This window comes from Leucopleurus acutus (genome assembly GCF_964270905.1).
Source record: "Leucopleurus acutus genome assembly, chromosome: 5".
NCBI lineage: Eukaryota > Metazoa > Chordata > Mammalia > Artiodactyla > Delphinidae > Leucopleurus > Leucopleurus acutus.
Window position 1 is genome coordinate 108698099 of NC_139147.1, and position 26725 is coordinate 108724823.

General features: G+C 41.4%; 1 protein-coding gene across 2 annotated transcripts in view; it reads right to left on the reverse strand.

Annotated features, from left to right (window-relative positions):
- KCNAB1 (potassium voltage-gated channel subfamily A regulatory beta subunit 1) overlaps positions 1–26725 on the reverse strand; it is a gene marked incomplete at its 5' end in the record, with an annotated part of 439860 nt that overhangs the window by 387859 nt on the left and 25276 nt on the right. The window contains one exon of one of the 2 annotated variants that reach the window (XM_082840352.1): positions 23448–23800. The exons of the other annotated variant lie outside the window; for it this stretch is intronic. Coding sequence (XP_082696478.1) covers positions 23448–23689 — 242 coding nt within the window. Of the gene's footprint in view, positions 1–23447; positions 23801–26725 lie in introns of those variants that run through there. 2 annotated transcript variants of the gene reach the window in all.

Consider the following 26725-nt stretch of genomic DNA (forward strand, 5'->3'; position numbering starts at 1 on the left):
TCTGGACTTTTTAGTTACATGGCCAGTAAGTTTCCTTTGTTACTTAAGCCAGCTTGAGTTAGTTTTTCTGTTACTTGCAAAACAAAACAAAACAACAACAAAAAACCCATATATTTCTGATAGAGATGGTCTACGCTATTCAAGGTTATCTATAGAATGGAAGCATTTTGATAGAATGCATTTCAATTTATCTACATAAAGGCGCAAATTTTTTTCCAGGTTAAATTCAGAATGGGAGTCCTTATCTGTAAACCTTACTGCAGATCAAACTGCCGAATCTCAATCTCAGTACTTGTTTTAGATCCAAGGTAGCTCAGAAACGAACTTCAAAAGCATGTACCTTAAATTCTTAGAATCTAATTTTAATTGCAATTTTCCTCCCTTTTATAATAGTAATATACAAATTTGGAAATTAGGAATAGAGGAAGGGGGAAAAATCACTCACATTCTTACCACCTAAAAATAACAACTCCTAATATTTGGTTGTTTTTTCTTCTAAACTTTTTGCTGTCCTTTTTTCTTTCTTTTTTTTTTTTTTTTGCAGTACGCGGGCCTCTCACTGTTGTGGCCTCTCCCGTTGCAGAGCACAGGCTCCAGACACGCAGCCTCAGCGGCCATGGCTCACGGGCGCAGCCGCTCCGCAGCATGTGGAATCTTCCCGGACCGGGGCACGAACCCGTGTCCCCTGCATCAGCAGGCGGACTCTCAACCACTGCGCCACCAGGGAAGCCCTGTCCTTTCTTCTTTAATTGAGTCCATTCAGATTGTTAAGTATGATATCTGTTTGTCTTGATTTAAAAAGTGAACTTCAGGTCAATATGAAAGACTTAATTGATGTGGAACATCCCGCACACACATACACACTCCAAGCAAAAAGAATTGCTGAATAAACTGTAACAAAATAAATTTAAATGCAAGCTTAAGGCCTAGAAAGGGAAATCTCCAGATGTCAGAACAAAGGGAGCACCAAAATCAGAAAAGCAGACAACAGGGTACAGGCATTATGTCATTCAGGAAGCAGAGAAGCTCTGTTTCATGAGGCAAACAGATAACTCCATGAGTTATCTGTTTAATAATCCAGCTTTACAAACATAATTATTATTAGAAAATCACTCTATTTTCTGGTTATATGTTGGGCCAACTTAAGTTTTCAGCTATGATTTTGTATATTTTTCTCTTTGTTCATAGGTAGGAGGAAATCCAGAGATGCTGTTCAGTCGGTGGCAGTCAGAGTTCTGCTAATTAGGAGTTCCGAATTAACTTTAAAATTTTTCCTAAATATTTTTTGTTTTCTTCTATCAAGCACATCTCTGGGTATAAAACAAAATACATAGCTCTCTCTGCTCTTACTAAGGTTAACAGTAGCCTCCATGTTCCTAAATCCATTTGGTCTCCTCTCAGTTCTCACCTTACTGACCTCTCAGCAGTATTTAACACAGTTCATATCTCCAGCCTCCTTCCTTCATTTGGCTTTTTCTTCATTAGGCTTTTTCTCTTTTCTGTTGACACTTGGCAGTCTCATGGCTTGACACTCTCATGATACACTGATGACTTCAAGACGTATATCTTTATATCTTGAATATAAACCTGCAGCCCAGACCTCTCCCATGAACTCCAGGCTCTTGTCTACTTGATATTTTTCCCTTGTGGTCTAATAGGTGTTTCGACCTCACGTGTCCAAAAGCCATGCTCCTACTCTTCCTCCCACCAGATCTTCCCCTGCAGTCTTAACTCATCCCATTTAAGGGCAACTTGACTGTCCCAACTGCTCAGCCAAGTAACTTAGAGTCATCTTTGATTATTCTTTTTATCATATGCTACATCTAATTTATTTGCAAATGCTCTTAACTCCACTATTAAAAGTGACCCAAAATCAGATTGCTTCTCACCATTTTCACCCTCATTCAACCTACTGATATCTCTTACTTGGACCATAATAGTAACTTCCTGATCAGTAGCCCTGCTTCTACCTTTCAGTCTATTTTCCAACTTAGCTGTTGGAATGTTATTCATTCCATGATGGTCCTGTTAAAAAAAGAAACCCTGTGTAAAAGCAAATCAAATCATGTCACTCTCCTGACCAATACTCTCCAAAGTCTTCCATCTCAAACAGATGGAAGCCAACATCTTGTAAATGGCCTACAAAGACCTGCATGATTTGGCTTCTGTGCAGTGAAGTATTAACCTTGACCAAAGAAAGGTTTGACCCTTTGCCTCCAGCTCCTGAGAGGTGACCTCTAAGCCCTTGGAATGCTCTACCCACCAGGAGTGTGTTTATCTACCTGGAGGCCTTGGGCCATGCCTGATGGTCTATGCTAAATGTGTGTTATATAGTAGGGTCCTTGGGCCACAAAGAATCAGCTTGACCTCCATACAGGCAAGAGACCAAGGTCAACCACGCAGGTGGTCAATGTGTCTATGTGGCCGATCTTCAATGAGAACTCTGGGCACCAAGGCTCTGCTAAGTTTCCCTAGTTGGCAACGTTCTATGCACACTGTCACACACTGTTGCTGGGAGAAAAGCGCTCTCCACATGTCTCCACTGGAAAGGGCAGCTAGAAGCTCTGTGCCTGGTTCTCCTGGACCCCACTCTGGCCACTTCGTCCCTATGCTGATTGTAATCTGTATCTTTCTCCTATAAAAACTATACGTGTGAATATAAAAGCTTTGCTGAATTCTGTGAGTCCTTATAATGAATCACTGAACCTTAGGGAGGTCTTGGGAACCTCCTGAACTTGCAGCACTTCCTTTACTTTCTCAACATGTTTTCTTGCTACTCTACGGATCATTCACTCTGCTCATGTCTCACTGGCTTCTGTGATGTTTCTCCCTTATACACTTTTACTCTAGGCTTGTGCTGTACACTCTGTCTGGAGTATTCTTCCCCCAGAAGCCCATATGATTGTCCTTTTCACCTCCTTCAGACGTTTATTCAACTGCTGTCTTCTCAGTTGGCCTTCCTTAGCTACACTATTTAAAATTGTAACTCTCCCCTGACACATATACTTGTCTTCCTTCCATGTATTGTGTTTCTATAGAGAACTTATCCTTTCTGAAATGTTACACACTTTATTTTGTTAGTTTATTGTCTACCTCACCCTAACTAGGATGAAATCTTAAAGAAAGCAGGGAACTTAGTCTGTTTTGTCACTGCTGTGTTCCCCATGTCTGGAATAGTGTATAATATAGGTGAGCACTCGGCAATAGCTCTTGAATGAAAGAATAAAATCTGTGTCCGTCTGGGAGGATATAAGCTAAAGAGTTCAACAGAACAACAGATACTGCACCCGAAACAATAAGGACTGGTTAGTGGTCGTACAAAATAACTTCATAAAAGAGTGCCACCAATGAATACTAAAATATGGATTTGTAGATTTGGCTGTGTGAACCTGATTTTCCATCTTCTGAGAGAATATGTTTTGGATCACCCAACAATTTAAAGGGGTCATGAGATATAGCAGGGAAAATATTTAACCTATACAGGACATGCAGAAACCAAGGATAGGTGAACATGGAGTCAGAAATGGAAGGTCCTTGGATAGGAAATGGTTGTGAGGAAGGAGCAGAAAGAAGATAGTTGGACTCTGTCCACTGTCATTGAGTCTCAACCAGGCTCCCTCAAGCAATTAAAGCCCCTGAGTGGATAAGTACGACCCTATTGTTGCCATTGCCCATCCCACTAACACTGAATTGAACAGGTCAGGATCTTGCTCAGGAGGTGGAATGGGGCCAGGCTCCAAAGAGAAACCCCACAATGACCTATTGATACCCCAAGGTATCATCTTGCAATTGCTAATCACCAGCCGAAGAGAGCCTTTGTTGCATGCCATGTTGTTCCTGGAAAAGACTGATCTGTACCAAGAACAAGAAGATCCAATCAGAACTCACAATCATCCACAATTGCCGAGTAGAGAGAGAACCTTCTAGTATATTTAGGATGATGTAGAGTCATCCAGGAATCCCAACAGGAGGGCTGACCCTCCAGACTCATCTCTGTCTTTTGGGAAATGACACCTGGGTATTATAATGAGACGATACCCTTCTTGTAATGAGATGGAAATGGAAATTGATTAGGAAAAGAGTAAACTAAAGAGGGCTAGTCTATGGGATTGATGGACAGGGGTAAGAAGGGGAGAGCTTGTGGTGGGAAGGAGTGGAGGAGAGACCCATGACTCCGTAACGTGGGCATGTTAGCAACACATCTGAGGAGAAGCAAGGAATACGCAGAGTGAAGGCTGTGAGTATCTCATCTGGTCACAACCTAGGACTCCACTAGGACTGGACAGTGACATCACAGAGAACTTTCTGGAGGAAAGTACAGTGAAGACTCTGTGAATAGAGTGAAATAACTGAGTGAATGGAAAGTGAAACGAGATGGATGTCTGAGGAGAAGAAACAATAAAGTGGACTTATGACATTATAATGGGCAGCTTCAAAGGATTCTAACATCCAAGATTTAAGGACCTATTTCCTACGAGAACAATGCTGTCCCCCAAGTACCACTAAAACAAATGAGGGCACTTTGGATCTTTTCAGTAAAGAGAGAAGGTTGGGAAATAAGTGGCAAGGAGGCTGTGGATGGAGAGTCTGGTGGAGCAACCCCCTGTGTCTGATAATCCAGCAGATTGTCTGCCAGTGAAAAATGAGGGCTTGTTCCTCATACTCTTGCTTAATCATTCAGTTATTCAGCAAACATTTATTGAGTTTTACACTAGATACCAGATTCTGGGAATTCTGCAATTAACCATACAGATAACATCCCTGTCCTCCTGGAGTTCACACTCCAGTGAACGAGACAAACAATATGGAAACAAACAAATACAAGTGGTAAGAGGAAAAAAAAACAGAAGAAAAAGAAAACTAAATACAATTTTCTTTCAGACAAACAAAAACTGAGGTCATTCAATTTAAGCCCAAAATGACTAGAAGAACAGAAACTTCCACAAGAATATCTGGAGTGTAGAAGGAATTCTTTGTTTCCAGTTCAAGACCATTTCATCTGATGTGCAAAAGACAAGGTAAGCTTTTCTGATATTTGGGCTATATATGTTGTAATTTCAAATCAGTGGGGAAAATTTAGGCTATCAAAACTGACTTTGGGCATTTTAAAAGTATAAATTTAAGTTGCTATCTCATATAAGAACTTTGAGCTGGGATAGAGACTTACATATGAAGGATGAAACCATAAATTTGCTAGAATACATTGCAGAAAGACATATTATCCTTTATGGGGAAGACCTTTTGAAATAAGACATTAGAGCCATAAAACATAAGGGGGGAAAAAGAGTTGTAAGAGGAAAAATAGGGGTAAAGGAAGGAGGTGCTAATTTGATGAATTTTACAAAGATGTTACAGCAAGGATTAACCTTTTGGGAAATTATGCATAGAGATTCTGGTCTTACACAATGGTCATGTCAAGAAGCAATCATGCCTCCTTTTAAAACCCATAACCAGTTTCTAAATGCACATGTTGTCACTGTGTGTTATCTAATGCTGCAAAATTTCAAAAGCCGGGTGAATCAGTGATCTGTTACAGACCCTCCAAATGCTAAAGCAAGAGCTTAGATACTTAATGAGCTGCACATTCTGCACCCACACTCTACAATTTTCAGAGCTTCTATCTCATTCTGCCTTAACAAATTAAAAGGAATATCATGGAGGGAAAAATAGACAATTGGGTCAAAACTCCCTTATCTAAAAATATTCCACGTGACCCACTGAGAGCCTGTGTCTCCCTGGCTGCTGTGGCCTCTCAGCTACTCCCACCTCTCCCAGTGGGCTCACCAGGATGTGTGGCCAGAAGCCACACTCTTCTGCTCTGCAGCCAGTTTGGAAGAGGCCTCTCCCTTTGGCTGCTGCTTTAGTTTCTTGGGGTGGTTCCCTGGCCAAGCTTTATGGGTGCCTGATTTGGAGGCTAGAGGGTCCCAGGTAATCACATACTTGGCCCTGCCTGCCCTCCCTGCCTGTCAGTGCTCAGAGGACCTCACTCAGGTCCTGGTAATTCTCAACAGCCCCCCACAGTGCATGCCCCTCAGCAGAAGTGCTAAGCAGATAAACATAGGGGACTGAATTTATGTAGGTCAGTTAGGTCCGTATGTCTTTGAGATCCACCTCAGCTTTGAACCTAAAGGTCCAGATGACGATGTGGTGGCCTTGTTGGGGAGCTGTGGAAGACACAGTCCTCAATGCGGAATTGGTAGCTGTAGCCAGGAGGCCTTCTGGCCGAGGTTAGAGACTGTGTTGGCACCATAGCACCACCTCCCAACCCAAAGCAGACACTGCAATTAGTCACCACCCTCTTTCCCACTGACCTCCTCCCTGTGCTAAAACTAATTCCAGTCCGAACTATGCCAGATTGAAGGAAATGAAAAAGCCATGACAACAAAATACAATATTTGATCCTGAACTAGATGCAGTACTGGTGGAGTAAAAAACTTGCTATAAAGGGCACTATTGTGTCTGCTGGCAAAATGAGAATACAGACAGTAGATCAGATAAAAACTAGGTAAATCTGACGGAAGTTGGTAATTGTACTTGGGGGTGTATGAAAGAATATCCTTACCCTTAGGAGGTACTGAGGGGTAAAGAGCTATTATGGATGTAACTTACTCTCAAAAGGCTTGGAAAAATACATTGGAGGTGGGGGGGAGGATGCAGAAAGCAAGCAGGTAAGAACACGATCAAATGGAGCAAAATGTTAACAATATATTAAAGATTAAAGTGCTACAGATATTCTATATATTCTTACAATTTTTCTGTATGTTTGAAATTATTTTCCAATAAAAAAGGTGTTTTTTTCATAATCTGATTTTAAGACTAGATAGGTTGTCTAAAAATAGCTCCTCTACTACCTGAACTTCCACCATTAGAGGTTTCTTTGGATATGACATATTTTACAGATACCCCAGGACCCCACCTTCAACTGGGACCGCTTTGCCTTCATGTGTTTTTCTGCATCATGATTGTTTGAAACACACTGTCCTGGAATGTATCTTCATCTGAACATAGGCGCACATCACAAAATGTATAATTGAAATCTTAGGGAGCATCAGTTGATAACTAGCTAAGGGCAAGGCAGAGGAATCACTGATGAGAGGCTAAAGTGTTAGGCGTGGAGAGGTGTCCCATGATAAGCAAAAACCTGGTTACAGAGGAGGAAGGGCACCATCATTTAACCACCTTCTAATTTGGTGCTGAGCCAGACCTGCAGGGTCATGGTTCTAAGAACATTCGTGGGTTCTGAGCCAGACTTCTCCCAGGCAGTCCTGACAACACAATCCTTCCAGATTCACTACATCTGCTCCATCTTAACTGTGCGACAAGATGCCTTCACCTGAGATGGGGCAGAAGACATCAACAGAACATTCTCTGAAGGAAGGCCAAGGGGATGACATGTCTGCCTTTCTTTTCTCCACCAGTCACCCACAGAGGTCTGTAGTGTAGTTCAGAATCCCATTCTTAGAAACTCCCAGACGTAGAAAATTTTCTCTATCAAATATCTAACTGGGTTAGGTTATGATAACATATCCCTGCTACAAGATTCTCAGAATCCTAAGTGTTACTGGTCATAACTTCTTGCTTTTTCTCACTATAGAAGATTTCCCATTGTGATATAAAAAGAGATGCTTCTTAATTTTCACAATCAAGGGAAATATACAGATTCAAATTTAAGTTCTGGTCTAGGATTGCCTGGAAAAAGTTTAAAGATTTCTGCTTTCTGTGGTTCAGGGAACTGAATGAAGCGCTTCGTTTTTTTTTTAATGAAATAGTGCATCCTAGTGGCACTTACAGGCACTGCAGAGAAATTTAGGAAGAGGTTTTGTTTTTTTCCCTTGGGTAAAAATATATTTGACTCACAGTTGCTCCTTGTGCAGGGAAACCAGGTCTCAAAATGCTTTGTTTTTAATATGAAACTGCTGCAACTTTTTCCTATATGAGAAAGGGAGTGTTCATATAACACAGTGTTGCTCTTGAGCCCTGAATTTCCAGTGTTTTCATTATGCATAAAACAACTTTCCCTCTGGAAAACCACATGTGGAAATTTCAAAACAGAATGAAATTAATATTTCAAATCCAAGGGGCACTCATCTCTCACTTTCGCTTAAATTTTAAAGCATTTTCTATCTAAACTGACACTTCTAAAACATACTCGTTTTAGAACTTCTGTTCCGTTCAATAGTAAATAAATATTCGGCCCCATTCTGAACAGGCCCCTTTCACTAAGCCTTCTAGGTCCTTTACCAGCAGGCTCTGAGGGTTTCAAGTAGTCACATAGGCTCTGAGACTGGACCATCTCAGTGTCTGCAACGTTCCTCCAGCCCAGCTGATGCCAGGAGAGCCACAGCCAGAGGACTCAGAGAAAATTAGCACAGGCCCCGAGACTGACCAAAATGAGGCCAGTCTAAAATAACTTATGTAGGCTTTTTTTTTAATGTGGAAAATACAACCCCCTGCTCAGCTAGCATTTTTTCTAGGCTTTTGATTTTCATGGCCATGGCCATAGCTACTTTTCAAGCAGGTCTGAGTGTGCCAAGCATTCCATGAAAAAAGTAGGTCAGCGGAGTATGCAGTGAAGGAGGGTTTGGAGGGTTTGGAGGGTTGGGGGTGGGGGGCTGGGAGGAAGACAGTGAGCTCAATTTAGGAACAAAAATAATTTTCAACTTCCACACTGTCATGGAAATCATGAAAAGCGGAGAAGTCAAGAGGGGGATAGTCTTTCCTAAGCTTCCACTATGCGACTCTGCGTGAATAGCACTATCCTGGGAGGAGGGCTTTATATGCATTTTCATTTCATAGATAAGGAATCAGAGGATCAGAGAAAGGGGCTGGGGGGAAGGTGGTCTGCAAATCCTCCAGCCAGGACACCACATTCTCACTTTGACGGAACCCAGGGAAAGAGTGTTCAGAGCGAAAACTAGTTCTTACTTATCATCAGAATCTTCATTTAGAGATCAATGAAAATTCTATCAGTTAATGAATGTTTTCAAATGCTTTGCCAGGACACCTTTGTTACAAGCTGGTAGGTGAGTGAGGTTTCTCTCTAGCTTTCCCACCCTCTTCTTCAGGCCTGCCCGCCGGTGTCCCCACACAGCCCCTGTACCACTGTGCCACGCCCCGACACCCAAGCTTGCCCCTTGATCCAGTCTAGAGACTTCGTTCCTATCTTCTCTGTTTTCAGGTCGGCCCGGCCGTTGTCCTGTTTCCTTCTTGCTCTGCTGCCTATTAGCTTAGATTACACACCTCCATTTTAACAGAACTGGAGCTTCTAGTTGAAGAAATTCTCAGGCAGTGTGGCAAGTGAATGGGAGAGGTACTAGAAGGTACCAGTGGGCATTTTAGCCCTTTTAATTTCATTCTGTCTCAAATATTTCTGTTCTAGACACAATGCTAGGCACTGGAAATACACAGACTGATAAAAGATGATTTTTATCATTCTATTACACCATTTGGAGAGTAATTTATTCCAATGTTTCCTGAGGCTGTTTTCATTAAATAGGAGGCCATGTGTGAAGTAAAAAGAAAAAAAAAAACACCTTCTCAATAGATCCTGAGGATATATTCCAATAGTAGAAGCAAAAAAAGAATGTATGTAAGCAAGTGAGGAAAGGAGAGTGATATGCTCAGAACTGTGCAAGATTTAATTACACATGTTTATTTTCTGCCCCTCTCTCTTTTTTAGATACAACACCACACCCTTTTTCTTTCAATCTCTGAAAGATGACTAAACGATGGATTCCTAGGATTGGTTAAGAAGGAGGTGAAGCGAGGAAACCCTGTTTGTTAGGCTCCCACCATGGCAGGCAGTGAGCTAAGCACTTTCATAAATGTGACTTCATTTAATTCTTACAACATTGTCATGAGGTAAGTTGAATTAGGCCCATTTTACAGAAGAGGAAACTGAGACTCAGCAAGGCTAAGTAACATATTATATCTAAGATACAGGAGGAAATATGGGGCTAGAGCACTATAAATGGGGGAAAGGGACATTCCTACTTGTCTTTGGAGTCTTTCTTTCTGTTCCCCAACTTCTGAATGCATATACCTCAAAGAAGCAATACATGCTATCTAAGTGCAAAGCACAGGAGGATTGCAAAATAGTATAAGCTCTAGTTGTTCTCCTCAAGATGACAACAGCATACTTTTGAGAGACACACACACACACACACACACACACACTCCAAACTATATGGAACAAAGACAAGTCATTCTGTGAGAGAGAAGGGAGAGCCTGTGGTTTGGATTTGTCTCGGCAAGGGGGACGTGTGAGAATATTCTAGATGGGGAAAGCAATGATGAGTGAGACTCGATGTTTCAGGACAGGGATGGAGGGCCAGTGTGCCAAGAAGTAGGACTGACGCAGATTGCAGAGCAGAGCAATGAGAGCAGTGCCTGGAAGACTGGATTAGAGGGGGACTGCAGCATCCCTGGGAGGTAGGGCGTGGGGTGTGTGGTGTGGGGGGGATATGGAATGTGTAGGGGGGTGTGGGGAGGGGAGGAGGTGTGTGGGGGCTGTGTGGGATGTGAGTGCGGTGTGTGTGGAATATGGAGTGTGTGCGTGGTGTGTGGGTGTGTATGTTTGTGTATGTGATGTGTGGGGGGTGTGGGGGGGGTGTGGGGGGATATGGAGTGTGTGGGGGGTGTGTATATGTGGTATGTGGGTGTGGGTGTGTGGGTGTGGTATGTGGGGGGGTGTGTACGTGTGTGTGGTGTGTGTATGGGTGTGTGTGGGGGGTGTGTATGTTTGTTTATGTGATGTGTGTGGTGTGTGTGGAGTGTGTGTGTGGTGTGTGGCGATATGGAGTGTGTGTGGGGTGTGTATATGTGGTATGTGGGTATGGGGAAGTGTGTGTGGTGTGTGGACTAAGGGGGTATGTGGGTGTGTATGTGTATGTGATGTGTGTGAGGTTATGTGTGGTAGGGGTGTGTCTGTGTGTGTGGTGTGTGTGTATGGCGTGTGTATGGTGTGGGGTGTGTGTGTGTGAGGGTGTGTGCTGGCATAGGTGGGATGGGGGTTGGAGGGCTGGGAATAAATATGGATTATGGAGCGAGCACTGGACTGGGACCCAAAGGACAAGGGCTTTGTTGTTGGCTGAAAACACATCTCTGAGCTTCAGCTTTCTCCAGCTGTAAGACCAGAAATTGGAGCAGATTATCTCCGAGGTCTGTCCCACATCAATAATTCCAAAACTTCGCCCCACCTCTCCTTTTCTTCTTTTGTCCCCTCCCACCTTCTGCTCAAGGCTATAGAAAATTTTGTCTTTGGTTGGCAAATAGCATTTGTTTTAAATGTGAGAAACAATTGTTTCATTCCATGAACCTGGACAAGCCCTGTCATTATAAAATAGCAAAATCTGTGTCATTATTATTGGGGAATTTTTTAAGTGTAAATAATTTCAAACTAATTGATGCAGTTTCTATTAAACCAATGTCATTTCTTCTACCACACCCACTTGCTTTTACTGAATTGTTATTTTATATAATGCCCCTTTTTAATATTAGGGGCCCCATGAGAAAGAGCCCGAGGACACTGCTGTGTTTACTATAAGGACATTTTTTGAAGATATTAATTTACACAACGAAGAACCACGAGAGAACTTTCTCTCTGATCTCCACATCAGAGAGAAGTGTTCCATCCCTGAGCAGCTGGCTCGTGTTCACCTAAAGGACTCTGAGACTGCTGTAAAGAGCTCCATGGCCCTCTTCCCAGCTTGGTGCTACTGGAAAGCGCAGGGCCAAATCCAGGTGCAAGGGCATGGCTTGCCCGTGTCACCCTCACTCACCCCAGGCTGCCTTCCTTTCCTGTTCTTAATCTTTCTAGGTCTCATCCTTTTTTTTTTTTTTTTTTTTTTTTGGCCACACCACGCGGCTTGTGAGATCTTAGTTCCCTAACCAGGGGATTGAACTCGGCAGTGAAAGCACAGAGTCCTAACCACTGGACCACCAGTGAATTACCTCTTTTTTTATTTATTTTTATCTTTCTGAATTATATGCAGTTGGGTACCTTAAATACCTCTGGAAACAAGGAGGTTTAAAAATAAATGGGAAGGCAGAAGATGGCGGAAGAGTAAGACGCGGAGATCACCTTCCTCCCCACAGATACACCAGAAATACATATACACGTGGAACAACTCCTACAGAACACCTACTGAAGGCTGGCAGAAGACCTCAGACCTCCCAAAAGGCAAGAAACTCCCCACGTACATGGGTAGGGCAAAAGAAAAAACAGAGACAAAAGAATAGGGACGGCACCTGCACCAGTGGGAGGGAGCTGTGAAGGAGGAAAAGTTTCCACACACTAGGAAGCCCCTTCGCGGGCGGAGACTGCGGGAGGCGGAGGGGGGAGCTTCGAAGCTGCGGAGGACTGCACAGCAACGGGTGCGGAGGGCAAAGCGGGGAGATTCCCGCACAGAGGATCGGTGCTGACCGGCACTCACTAGCCCGAGAGGCTTGTCTGCTCACCCGCCGGGGCGGGCGGGGCTGCGAGCTGAGGCCGGAGCGCAGGGAGAGGACTGGGGTTGGCGGCTTGAACATAGCCTGAAGGGGTTAGTGCACCACAGCTAGCCGGGAGGGAGTCCGGGGAAAAGCCTGCACCTGCCGAAGAGGCAGGAGACTTTTCCTTCCCTCTTTGTTTCCTGGGGCGTGAGGAGAGGGGTTTAAGAACGCTGCTTAAAGGAACTCCAGAGACGGGCGCGAGCCGCGGCTAAAAGCGCGAACCCCAGAGACGGGCGCGAGCCGCGGCTGAAAGCGCGGAATCCAGAGACGGGCGCGAGCCGCGGCTGAAAGCGCGGAATCCAGAGACGGGCGCGAGCCGCGGCTGAAAGCGCGGAATCCAGAGACGGGCGCAAGCCGCGGCTAAAAGCGCGGACCCCAGAGGCGGGCGGGAGATGTTAAGGCTGCTGCTGCCGCCACCGAGGGGCCTGTGTGCGAGCACAGGTCACTCTCCACACCCCTCTTCCGCGGAGCCTGTGCAGCCCGCCACTGCCAGGTTCCCGGGATCCAGGGACAACTTCCCCGGGACAGCGCACAGTGCGCCTCAGGCTGGTGCAAAGTCACGCCGGCCTTTGCCACCGCAGGCCCGCCCCGCACTCTGTGCCCCTCCGTCCCCGCCGGCCTGAGTGCGCCAGAGCCCCCAGTCAGCGGCTCTTTTAACCCCATCCTGTCTGAGCAAAAAACAGACGCCCTCCAGCGATCTACACGCAGTGGCAGGGCCAAATCCAAAGCTTAGCCCTGGGAGCTGTGAGAACAAAGAAGAGAAAGGGAAATCTCTCCCAGCAGCCTCAGGAGCAGCGGATTAAAGCTCCACAATCAACTTGATGTACCCTGCATCTATGGAATACCTGAATAGACAACCAATCATCCCAAATTAAGGAAGTGGACTTTAGGAGCAAGATCTATGATTTTTTCCCCTTTCCTCTTCTTGTGAATGTGTCTGTGTATGCTTCTGTGTGAGATCTTGTCTGTATAGTCTTGCTTCCACCATTTGTCCTAGGGTTCTATCCGTCCATGTTTTTTTTTTAATTTTTCTTAATAATTAATTTTAATAACAATATTATACTTTACCTTCGTTCTTTCTTTCTTTCTTTCCGTCCTTCCTTCCCTCCTTTAGACAACGAATCATCCCAAATTGAGGAGGTGGTCTCTGACAGCAAGATTTAGGATTTTTTCCCCATTTACCTCTTTTAGTGAGGGTGTATGTGTATGCTTCTGTGTAAGATTTTGTCTGTATAGCTTTGCTGCCAACATTTGTCCTAAGGTTCTTTCCGTCCCTTTTTTTTTTTCCTAAATAAGAATTTTTTAATTCAATAACTTTATTATACTTTATTTTATTTTTACTGTATCTTCTTTCTTTCTGTCTTTTTTCCTTCTTTCCCTCCTTCCTTCCTTCCTCCCTCCCTCCCTCCCTCCTTTCTTTCCTTCTTTGCTTCTTTCTTTCTTTCTTCCTTCCTTCCTACCCTCCTTTCCTTCTTTCTTTCCTCATACTTCTACTAATTCCCTCTACTTTTTCTCCCTTTTATCCTGAGCCGTGTGGATGAAAAGCTTTTGGTGCTCCAGCCAGGAGGCAGGGCTCTGCCTCTGAGGTAGGAGAGCCAACTTCAGGACACTGATCAACAAGAGACCTCCCAGCTCCACATAATATCAAACGGCAAAAATCTCCCAGAGACCTCCATCTTAACACCAGCACCCAGCTTCACTCAACGACCAGCAAGCCACAGTGCTGGAAAACCTATGCCAAACAACTAGCAAAACAGGAACACAACCTCACCCATTAGCAGAGAGGCTGCCTAAAATCATAATAAGGCCACAGACACCCCCAAACAAACCACCAGACGTGAACCTGCCCACTAGAGAGACAAGATCCAGCCTCATCCACCACAACACAGGCACTAGTCCCCTCCACCAGGAAGCCTACACAACCCACTGAACCAACCTTAGCCACTGGAGACAGACATCAAAAACAGGAGGAACTACGAACCTGCAGCCTGCAAAAAGGAGACCCCAAACACAGTAAGATAAGCAAAATGAGAAGACAGAAAAACACACAGCAGATAAAGGAGCAAGATAAAAATGCGCCAGACCTAACAAATGAAGAGGAAATAGGCAGTCTACCTGAAAGAGAATTCAGAATAATGATAGTAAGGTTGATCCGAAATCTTGGAGATAGAATGGACAATAGATTAGACAAAATGCAAGAATCAGTTAACAAGGACCTAGAAGAACTAAAGATGAAACAAGCAACGATGAACAACACAATAAATGAAATTAAAAGTACTCTAGATGGGATCAATAGCAGAATAACTGAGGCAGAAGAACGGATAAGTGACCTGGAAGATAAAATAGTGGAAATAACTACTGCAGAGCAGAATAAAGAAAAAAGAATGAAAAGAACTGAGGACAGTCTCAGAGACCTCTGGGACAACATTAAACGCACCAACATTTGAATTATAGGGGTTCCAGAAGAAGAAGAGAAAAAGAAAGGGACTGAGAAAATATTTGAAGAGATTATAGTTGAAAACTTCCCTAACATGGGAAAGGAAATAGTTAATCAAGTCCAGGAAGCACAGAGAGTCCCACACAGGATAAATACAAGGAGAAATACGCCAAGACACATATTAATCAAACTGTCAAAAATTAAATACAAAGAAAGCATATTAAAAGCAGCAAGGGAAAAACAACAAATAACACATAAGGGAATCCCCATAAGGTTAACAGCTGATCTCTCAGCAGAAACCCTACAAGCCAGAAGGGAGTGGCAGGACATACTGAAAGTGATGAAGGAGAAAAACATGCAGCCAAGACTACTCTACCCAGCAAGGATCTCATTCAGATTTGATGGAGAAATTAAATCCTTTACAGACAAGCAAAAGCTGAGAGAGTTCAGCACCACCAAACCAGCTTTACAACAAATGCTAAAGGATCTTTTTTAGGCAAGAAACACAAGAGAAGGAAAAGACCTATAATAACGAACCCAAAACAATTTAGAAAATGGGAATAGGAACATACATATCGATAATTACCTTAAATGTAAATGGACTAAATGCTCCCACCAAAAGACACAGATTAGCTGAATGGATACAAAAACAAGACCCTTATATATGCTGTCTACAAGAGACCCACTTCAGACCTAGAGACACATACAGACTGAAAGTAAGGGGATGGAAAAAGATATTCCATGCAAATGGAAACCAAAAGAAAGCTGGAGTAGCAATTCTCATATCAGACAAAATAGACTTTAAAATAAGGACTATTAAAAGAGACAAAGAAGGACACTACACAATGATCAAGGGATCGATCCAAGAAGAAGATATAACAATTGTAAATATTTATGCACCCAACATAGGAGCACCTCAATACATAAGGCAAATACTAACAGCCATAAAAGGGGAAATCGACAGTAACACATTCATAGTAGGGGACTTAAACACCCCACTTTCACCCATGGACAGATCATCCAAAATGAAAATAAATAAGGAAACACAAGCTTTAAATGATACATTAAACAAGATGGACTTAATTGATATTTATAGGACACTCCATCCAAAAACAACAGAATACACATTTTTCTCAAGTGCTCATGGAACATTCTCCAGGATAGATCATATCTTAGGTCACAAATCAAGCCTTGGTAAATTTAAGAAAATTGAAATTGTATCAAGTATCTTTTCTGACCACAACGCCATGAGACTAGATATCAATTACAGGAAAAGATCTGTAAAAAATACAAACACATGGAGGCTAAACAATACACTACTTAATAATGAAGATATCACTGAAGAAATCAAAGAGGAAATCAAAAAATACCTAGAAACAAATGACAATGGAGACACAACGACCCAAAACCTGTGGGATGCAGCAAAAGCAGTTCTAAGGGAGAAGTTTATAGCAATACAAGCCCACCTTAAGAAGCAGGAAACATCTCGAATAAACAACCTAACCTTGCACCTCAAGCAATTAGAGAAAGAAGAACAAAAAAACCCCAAAGCTAGCAGAAGGAAAGAAATCATAAAAATCAGATCAGAAATAAATGAAAAAGAAATGAAGGAAACAATAGCAAAGATCAATAAAACTAAAAGCTGGTTCTTTGAGAAGATAAACAAAATAGATAAACTACTAGCCAGACTCATCAAGAAAAAAAGGGAGAAGACTCAAATCAATAGAATTAGAAATGAAAAAGGAGAGGTAACAACTGACACTGCAGAGATAAAAGAGATCATGAGAGATTACTACAAGCAACTCTATGCCAATAAAATGGACAATCTGGAAGAAATGGACAAATTCTTAGAAATGCACAACCTGCCAAGACTGAATCAGGAAGAAATAGAAAATATGAACAGACCAATCACAAGCACTGAACTTGAAACTGTGATTAAAAACCTTCCAACAAAGAAAAGCCCAGGACCAGATGGCTTTACAGGCGAATTCTATCAAACATTTAGAGAAGAGCTAACACCTATCCTTCTCAAACTCTTCCAAAATATAGCAGAGGGAGGACCACTCCCAAACTCCTTCTACGAGGCCACCATCACCTTGATACCAAAACCAGACAAGGATGTCACAAAGAAAGAAAACTACAGGCCAATATCACTGATGAACATAGATGCAAAAATCCTCAACAAAATACTAGCAAACAGAATCCAACAGCACATTAAAAGGATCATACACCATGATCAAGTGGGGTTTATTCCAGGAATGCAAGGATTCTTCAATATACGCAAATCTATCAATGTGATACACCATATTAACAAATTGAAGGAGAAAAACCATATGATCATCTCAATAGATGCAGAGAAAGCTTTTGACAAAATTCAACACCCATTTATGATAAAAACCCTGCAGAAAGTAGGCATAGAGGGAACTTTCCTCAACATAATAAAGGCCATATATGACAAGCCCACAGCAAACATCATCCTCAATGGTGAAAAACTGAAAGCATTTCCACTAAGATCAGGAACAAGACAAGGTTGCCCACTCTCACCACTCTTATTCAACATTGTTTTGGAAGTTTTAGCCACAGCAATCAGAGAAGAAAAGGAAATAAAAGGAATCCAAATCGGAAAAGAAGAAGTAAAGCTGTCACTGTTTGCAGATGACATGATCCTATACATAGAGAACCCTAAAGATGCTACCAGAAAACTACTAGAGCTAATCAATGAATTTGGTAAAGTGGCAGGATACAAAATTAATGCACAGAAATCTCTGGCATTCCTATATACTAATGATGAAAAATCTGAAAGTGAAATCAAGAAAACACTCCCATTTACCATTGCAACAAAAAGAATAAAATATCTAGGAATAAACCTACCTAAGGAGACAAAAGACCTGTATGCAGAAAATTATAAGACACTGATGAAAGAAATTAAAGATGATACAAATAGATGGAGAGATATACCATGTTCTTGGATTGGAAGAATCAACATTGTGAAAATGACTCTACTACCCAAAGCAATCTATAGATTCAATGCAATCCCTATCAAACTACCACTGGCATTTTTCACAGAACTAGAACAAAAAATTTCACAATTTCTATGGAAACACAAAAGACCCCGAATAGCCAAAGCAATCTTGAGAACGAAAGAAGGAACTGGAGGAATCAGGCTCCCTGACTTCAGACTATACTACAAAGCTACAGTTATCAAGACGGTATGGTACTAGCACAAAAACAGAAAGATAGATCAATGGAACAGGATAGAAAGCCCAGAGATAAACCCATGCACATATGGACACCTTATCTTTGATAAAGGTGGCAGTAATGTACAATGGAGAAAGGACAGCCTCTTCAATAAGTGGTGCTGGGAAAACTGGACAGGTACATGTAAAAGTATGAGATTAGATCACTCCCTAACACCATACACAAAAATAAGCTCAAAATGGATTAAAGACCTAAATGTAAGGCCAGAAACTATTAAACTCTTAGAGGAAAACATAGGCAGAACACTCTATGACATAAATCACAGCAAGATCCTTTCTGACCCACCTCCTAGAGTAATGGAAATAAAAACAAAAATAAACAAATGGGACCTAATGAAACTTAAAAGCTTTTGCACAGCAAAGGAAACCATAAACAGGACCAAAAGACAACCCTCAGAATGGGAGAAAATATTTGCAAATGAAGCAACCGACAAAGGATTAATCTCCAAAATTTACAAGCAGCTCATGCAGCTCAATAACAAGAAAACAAACAACCCAATCCAAAAATGGGCAGAAGACCTAAATAGACATTTCTCCAAAGAAGATATACAGACTGCCAACAAACACATGAAAGAATGCTCAACATCATTAATCATTAGAGAAATGCAAATCAAAACTACAATGAGATATCATCTCACACCAGTCAGAATGGCCATCATCAAAAAATCTAGAAACAATAAATGCTGGAGAGGGTGTGGAGAAAAGGGAACACTCTTGCACTGCTGGTGGGAATGTGAATTGGTTCAGCCACTATGGAGAACAGTATGGAGGTTCCTTAAAAAACTACAAATAGAACTACCATATGACCCAGCAATCCCACTACTGGGCATATACCCTGAGAAAACCAAAATTCAAAAAGAGTCATGTACCAAAATGTTCATTGCAGCTCTATTTACAATAGCCCGGAGATGGAAACAACCTAAGTGCCCGTCATCGGATGAATGGATAAAGAAGATGTGGCACATATATACAATGGAATATTACTCAGCCATAAAAAGAAACGAAATTGAGCTATTTGTAATGAGGTGGATAGACCTAGAGTCTGTCATACAGAGTGAAGTAAGTCAGAAAGAAAAAGACAAATACCGTATGCTAACACATATATATGGAATTTAAGAAAAAAAATGTCATGAAGAACCTAGGGGTAAAGCAGGAATAAAGACGCAGACCTTCTAGAGAACGGACTTGAGGTTATGGGGAGGGTGAAGGGTGAGCTGTGACAGGGCGAGAGAGAGTCATGGGCATATACACACTAACAAACGTAGTAAGGTAGATAGCTAGTGGGAAGCAGCCGCATGGCACAGGGATATTGGCTCGGTGCTTTGTGACAGCCTGGAGGGGTGGGATAGGGAGGGTGGGAGGGAGGGAGACGCAACAGGGAAGACATATGGGAACATATGTTTATGTATGACTGATTCACTTTGTTATAAAGCAGAAACTAACACACCATTGTAAAGCAATTATACCCCAATAAAGATGTTAAAAAGATAAATAAATAAAATAAATGAATAACCACAACAAATAAATAGTCTGTACAACTGAAAGCTTTGTTTTCTAGACCAGGGGTCAGCAAATTATGGTCTACTGGCCAAATCTGGCCTGCCACTTGTTTTCATATGGTCTGTAAGATAAGATTGGCTTTTTTTTTTAATGGTTTGGGAGGAAAAAAAGGAAGAAGATTTGTGGTATGAGAAAATTATATGAAACTCAAATTTCAGCATCCGTAAGTAAAGTGTAATTGGAACATAGCCACGCCCACTCCTTTGCTTATTGTCGATGGCTGCTTCCACCTACAAGGGCAGAGTTCAGTAGATAGGACAAAGGCAGATGTAGCCCATGATCTTAAAATATCTACTATGTGGCCTTTTACAGAAAAAGTTTGGGGTCCCTTGGATTAGACCTTCATTTTACATCCATTTGAGTTCCTGCCGGCTTATGTGAGTATTGTAAAATTGCTTCAAAGCTGGGTGTCTACTGCATCCTTACTCCATCTAGATTGTTTTTGTGCTTTGTCCATAAAACTAATTCTCAGTGTACTTCTACTTTGACACAAGCTCAGGTTCACTGTCTGGCTCAGAGTTCAATGCTTTGTAATAGAGATAGCCTCCTAGAAATAACTGAAGGACCCTCTTGGGTGACTATTTCATAGATATTTAAAAAATGAATTCACAAAAAACTTCTATTTTTGCTGAAAATTCTAAGCCAACAGAAGGATCGACACAGCAACTTGGCACTTTATACACCACATTCAAACAATTTCCTCCCATTTCTTTTCAGTTGATACATGTGTTTGCATATTTACTGATTTTTTTCCTCCCCTGGTCACCCTTAGTTAGAAATATAACCAAATCTCCATGGAAACACAACATAATGCTCTCTCACAGATGATCGAGGGACCCGAGCAGCTGCTATTGGGCTGAAGGCTGCAATGGCATCTGACCAAATTAGGAAGAAAAAACAGCTTACCCGGCTCTTTCAGACCTCTCAGAATTCTAAGCTCAGCATGGAAACCTACACAGATTGTGAATTACTGCAGATTTTTAAAAAACTTCTCTTATTATTTTTAACCACTTTATTGAGATATAATTTACATACATACAATTCACCCATTTAAAGTACAACATAATGATTTTTAGCATATACACAGGGTTATTACTGCAAAGTTTTTAATTCTTTCTTTTCTTTCTGAGAATACTCTATCTTATCCATTTGTATGTTTCAGCTATAGGGGGCTTTCATCCCCTGCCCCCAGAATGATTGACAGGAGACACAGAATAAGCAGGAACGGAACCTACATTTAGTGAACATCTACTGTGTGTTAGGAACTTATATGTCACACCTACTTATATGACTCCCAGTGTCACACAGTTTGTAAAGCAGAAGAGCTGTGATTTGAACTCTGGTCTGATTAACTCCAAAGCCCATTCTCTTTCCACTACACATGAAATAATACCCTTCAGAAAGAAGAAAATAGAAAAGGCAGGTTGAATGAGGTCTTTTAACATAGCCATGGTCTTGGGGGGAGGTGGAAATCAAGGTAAAGAAGAATAAAAAGTCTCCTCACCTAACCCCAACTACGCCTATAAGAAGTCAAGGTCAAAAGCCAGGTTGGGCAGGAACCAAGAGAACCTGGATACTCTTCCTTAAAAATCCATCCCTAATGCTTAAAGGAGAATGTTTTAAATAAGGATACTTAATAAGTGCCTTGAAAAAAGAATAGACAAAGTACTATGGACATTTGGAGAAAGGAGTGGGGAGGGGTAAAGGTGACGTGTCAGGAAGAGGTGGCAGAGAATAGCAAGTTCATCATAATTCAAAGCCTTGGCTATTTTCTGGGGCCAAGTATCTATTTAACTGTACTTTCTCTCCTCATATTCTGATCTAGGAACAATGATCTTCTAAGTCCCATTTCCTACTAGAATGTGGTCTAGTGGCACATACGCTTGCCTAAGAGCCTGTCTCTGTGAGATGGACCTGCCAGCCTTGCTCTCCAAGGCATCTTGAAGAGTCACCTCAGAACTGTAGTCTTAAGCCGAGCAGAGGATGGGATCTGCAGGCGTGCCTGGGAAACCAAGCTGGGATGACTGCTCCCCTCAAGCAGGTGGGCTCCAATCCCCCACCCTCAACTAGGAGACCTTTGTTCTTACCTATTTGAAGGGAGCATTCCTGTGCTCCATAAGTGCTTAGAAAACACTGTCCTAGAACATATCTTTGTCTAACACTGGCACACATCACAAAATATGTAGTAGATATTCAAACCAGGACATTGAGAGAAAGAGGCCTGCCCTCTGAAGATTTATAAAAGTGTTCTTGTGATACCACCGATCCTGGGACAAAGATGCAAAGACACATTGTTTTTGAAACAGCGAAACAGTCCATCTTCACCAGATCTATATTCCACCACTATTACCACTGAGGGTCAAGGAAAGCATGGAGAATAGAGTGAGAGAATACGGAGAGTCAGAGAGAAGGTAGCTCCTTCTAGTAAAGACAGATTCAGGAAAGGTGGGTGAGGAATGACATCATCTCCTCCTCCATCCCAGGGTGGGGAGCCATAGGTTCTCTTGGAAAGGTGGTTAGATTCTTCTTAGGCTCCACTTCTAAAGCATGATGGGGTGAGCTGTCTTATGTTTATATGCCCTGTAAACCTAGAAGAGTTCATTCGTCTTCTGCAGGAGCCCTTTTTTGCATAAAGAGTCTGTGTGAAATACTTAGCTCTCCAGAGATGAGCCATCTCATTGCAAATTGCTTTATTAATCAAATTAGCTGATAACTAGAGCAGTAGGTACTGCATTAAAATAGACCTTTTGATTATAGAAAAATAAAATCATTTAGGGACATCTTGTCTATGCAAAAACAATCTTATTCTGTGAACTGGAAGTTTTGACTTGAGCTAAAACAACTGTTCTTTATAAATGCTAAGGGCTTGGGGTTTTGTTTTTTGTTTTTGTTTTCGTTTTCAGTTTCCAGCACCTTTGTCCTTCTGAACAGCTTTTGCTCAGCTTCCTGGATATTTAAAACTCTAGGCATTTGTCAAGGAAGTACTTGTGCGGGTACAGCTGGGTGATTTAGCTAAGCACAGACATATCTTACAGAGGTTTGAACAATAATTGCTCAGAAAAAGAATGATCTTCCCATTCCAGAGCAATTTTGAAAGATTATACATCCAACCCCATACTAGGAAAAAATTTCTCCTTTTTGTTAATCTTTCACAGAATAAATGATGGTATTGGAAGGTTAGAGAACAACCAGTAATTTATCTTGGGCTACACTGATAAAAAGTGCTGTCATTTCAAGAACCTGCTCAGTCTCATGAACTACTTTATTAGCTATTAGCACAACCACATGATTCAGGCTTAAAAGAAAATAACAGCCTTGAAGGCCAGGCAGCATTAAAAAAATTCTAGTCTTAATTTATAAATTCCCTTAAGAAGAATAGAGCACCCATTCTTCATTACGATCTGCTAAATCACATACTTTTGCTTAAGTATCAAGCCAAAGACATTTCTAATGGCACAAGGTTGGGAACTTCCACAGGTGAATTTGACTATCTTTATGTAATCTTTGAAGCGAAGAGAAAGTGGACAAATTAAAGCTTGAAAAACTAAGGCAGCCCAAGAAGAGGGCTCACTGCGTTCATTTTTCTTTTCCTTTTGCTATATAGTATTTTTTTTGCTATTTCAATCCTTCTTTCTTTAATAACAACAACCTTTGACTTCAGTGCAGTGCCCTGGTTGGATAACATTGCAACCAGCAAGTACCTGTAAGCCATGCCCGTCTCTGCCCTGGTGGTTTCCTGCAACGAAATTCCATGGACACGTAAAAACTTCTCCAGATATTTCCGTTCCGCTGCTCCACTGGGCCTAACAGGCCAACAGGCTGCCTGAGGCGGAGGCTTTGTTACTGCTAGGTGCCGTCTACATTTCAGAGCCGATTCGCTGGATTTGGGCAGACCCAGCTTGGGGCTGGGGATGTCTGCACAAGCAGGTTTATACAGATGCATGCTTCAAAAACTCAAGGAAGCAAAGCTAACTTCACAGTACTTAGCTCTAAGACTGGCTGTATCTTGCTATGATTATCTTGGGTTATCTAGCTTTGGTGTGTCCCTAAAAGGGAGCAGCTTGTTTTCCTTAGATGTCCCTTATCGTTTTCGTATGTGAGCAGGCTCCTGAGCTCCTGGCAGAATTGCTGGTTATAAGTCCCTGCCAAAGCCTGTGCAAAACGAAGCCTGACCAAGGCCAATCGCATTTCTCGTCCCTGTAAAGTTTGAAAAGTCGAACTTAAGCAATCCCTTATTGGCCCTGGGGCAAAAAAAGTATGGGCACCATTCCCCATGTCTTTCTATTTAGGTAAAAGGAAATATTTTGGTGGGAGATAGGCCAAATATTCTCTTCTCATAAGGCCTTGGGGATGATTCATGAGTGTGTAATGAGACCTCTCTAAATCATCAAATATTCCATAATCAAATAATTTATTACACTAGTGACATGATTCATTTGGGTGAAAGGCCCACAACATTTTTCTTTTTCAGATGTTACAGTCAAATGATAGGAAATATTAATAAGGTGACTTTAAAAAGCAAAGGACCCACACAAATATGCCCAATTGATTTTTGACAAAGATGCAAGAGCAATTCAATAGAAGGATAGGCATTTTGACAAACGGTGCTGGAGCAACTGGACATTCATAAGCAAAAACAAACAAACAAAATTAATGAACCCTTGACTAAAACCTCACATTTTAACAAAAATTAACTCAAAATGGATCACAGACATAAATGTAAAATGTAAAACTAGAAAACTTCTAGGTAAAAACTTAGGAGAAAACCTTCAGGAACCAGGGCTAAGAGAAGAATCTTAGACTTGATGCCAAAAGCACAGTCCATAAAAGGAAAAAATTATAGATTGGATCACATCAACATTCAAAACTTTTGATCTGTGAATGACCCTGTAAAGTGAATGAAAAAAGCAAATTACAGGCTGAGAGAAAGTATTTGCAAATCACATATCTGACAAAGAACTTATATCTAGAACATATAAAGAAACAAAAACTCAAACTCAAGAATAAAAGCATAAACTATCCAATGAGCAAATGGACAAAAGGTATGAACAGACATTTCACTGAGGAGGAATGGCAAATAAGCACATGAAAAGATGTTTGATTATTAACCATTAGGGAAAATGCAAACTAAATTCACAATGAGATATCACTACACACCTATCAAAATAGCTAAAATAAAATGATAACACTAAATGCTAACAAGGATTCAGAGAAGCTGGATCTCTCATAAACTGCTGGTAGGAATATAAAATTGTACCACGACTTCCATAAAGAGTATGGCAGTTTCTTATAAAGCTAAACACACCAAACTTACCATATGAAACAGAAATTTACTCTTGAGAAATGAAATCTATGTTCACACAAAAACCTGTACACAAATGTTCATAGAAGGTTTATTCATAACAGCCCCAAACTGAAAACAACCCAAATTTTCTACAAAGGATGAATGGTAAACCATGGTATATCCATGTTATGAATACTACTCAGCAATAAAAAGGAATGAACTACTGATACAGACAACATTGTGGGTAAATCTTATGCTGAATGACAAAAAGCCAATGCCAAAGGTTACATACTGTATGACTCCAATTATATCACATTTTTGAACTGACAGAATTATAGAGATGGAGAACCAGTTAGTGGTTGCCAGGTGAGAGGGAAGAAGAAAGGGGGGGAAGGTGCCTCTGGCTATAAAAGGGTAGAAAAGGCTTTCTTGTGCTGGGACTGTTATGTCTTGACTATAGTGGCGGACACACCAATTTACACACGTGCTAAAATTGCATAGAACTAAATACACACACAAACACACACACACACGAGTGCATGTAAAATGAGTGAAGTCTGAATAATGTCGGTGGCTTGTATCATTGTCAATTTCCTAATCGTGATTTTGAACTGTAGTTATGTAAGATGTCATCATTGGGGGAAACTGCGTAAAGGGGATATGGGATCTCTCTGTATTGTTTCTTACAACTGCATGCGAATCCATAATTATCTGAAAATAAAAAGTTTTAAAAAAAGCAAAGAGTCTCCTCATATAAGGTCCTTCCAACTTGTGATTCCAGCTGTGACTCTCCTCCAACCATGACTCCTGGATATGAATGGTTCATCCAGTTCAACAGGCTTCCTGCTCCCACCCCAACGATCACCATATCTTTGCTCACTTGGCTTCTAGCCAGTCCCTTCAAATGTTCCCTTAAAGCTCACCTCCTCTAGGAATTCTTCCCCGAGATCCCAGCCCCTGGTATACAATCATTCCTTGAAATTCATCTTGCAATTCATTTCTAAGGCATTCACTTAACAATTCTAAACTGTTCCCAAACATTTGCACATCCCCAATGGTTTCTGCCATATTTTTGTAACACCTGTACCATTATTTATTTACCGTTTGGAGTTAGCTTGCGTTTTTTAACCTAAATGTTATGAACTGAATGTTTGTGTCCCTCCAAATTTTCATGTGTTGAAATTAATCTCCATTGTGATGGTATTTGAAAATGAGGTCTTTGAGAGGTGATTAAGTCATGAGAGTGGAGCCCTCATGAATGGGATTAGTGCCCTTACAAGAAGAGGCCAGAGAGCTAACTCACTCTCCTTCTGCCATATAAGGACACAGCAAAATATGGTTGTCTGTAAAACAGGAAGAGGGCTCTCAGCAGAACCTGACCATGCTGACACCCTGATCTTGGACTTCCTAACCTCCAGAACTATGAAAAGCAAGTGTTTGTTGCTTAAACCACATACTCTGTAGTAATTTGTTATAGCAACCCTAACTAAGACATTCAGTAAGGAAACATTACAAGCATCATAAAAAGAAAAACTTTATTACTTGTAATAAAATAGAATGCAAACTGTAAAAAATAAATAAAATTTAAAATGAAGAATCGTATTAAATTGTAGGTGGAAATTATTGGTGTCCAAATGTCCTATCTTTCCAGTTTTTATTGAGAAGAAGGTATTTTAGCACAGATCTGAGACTTTC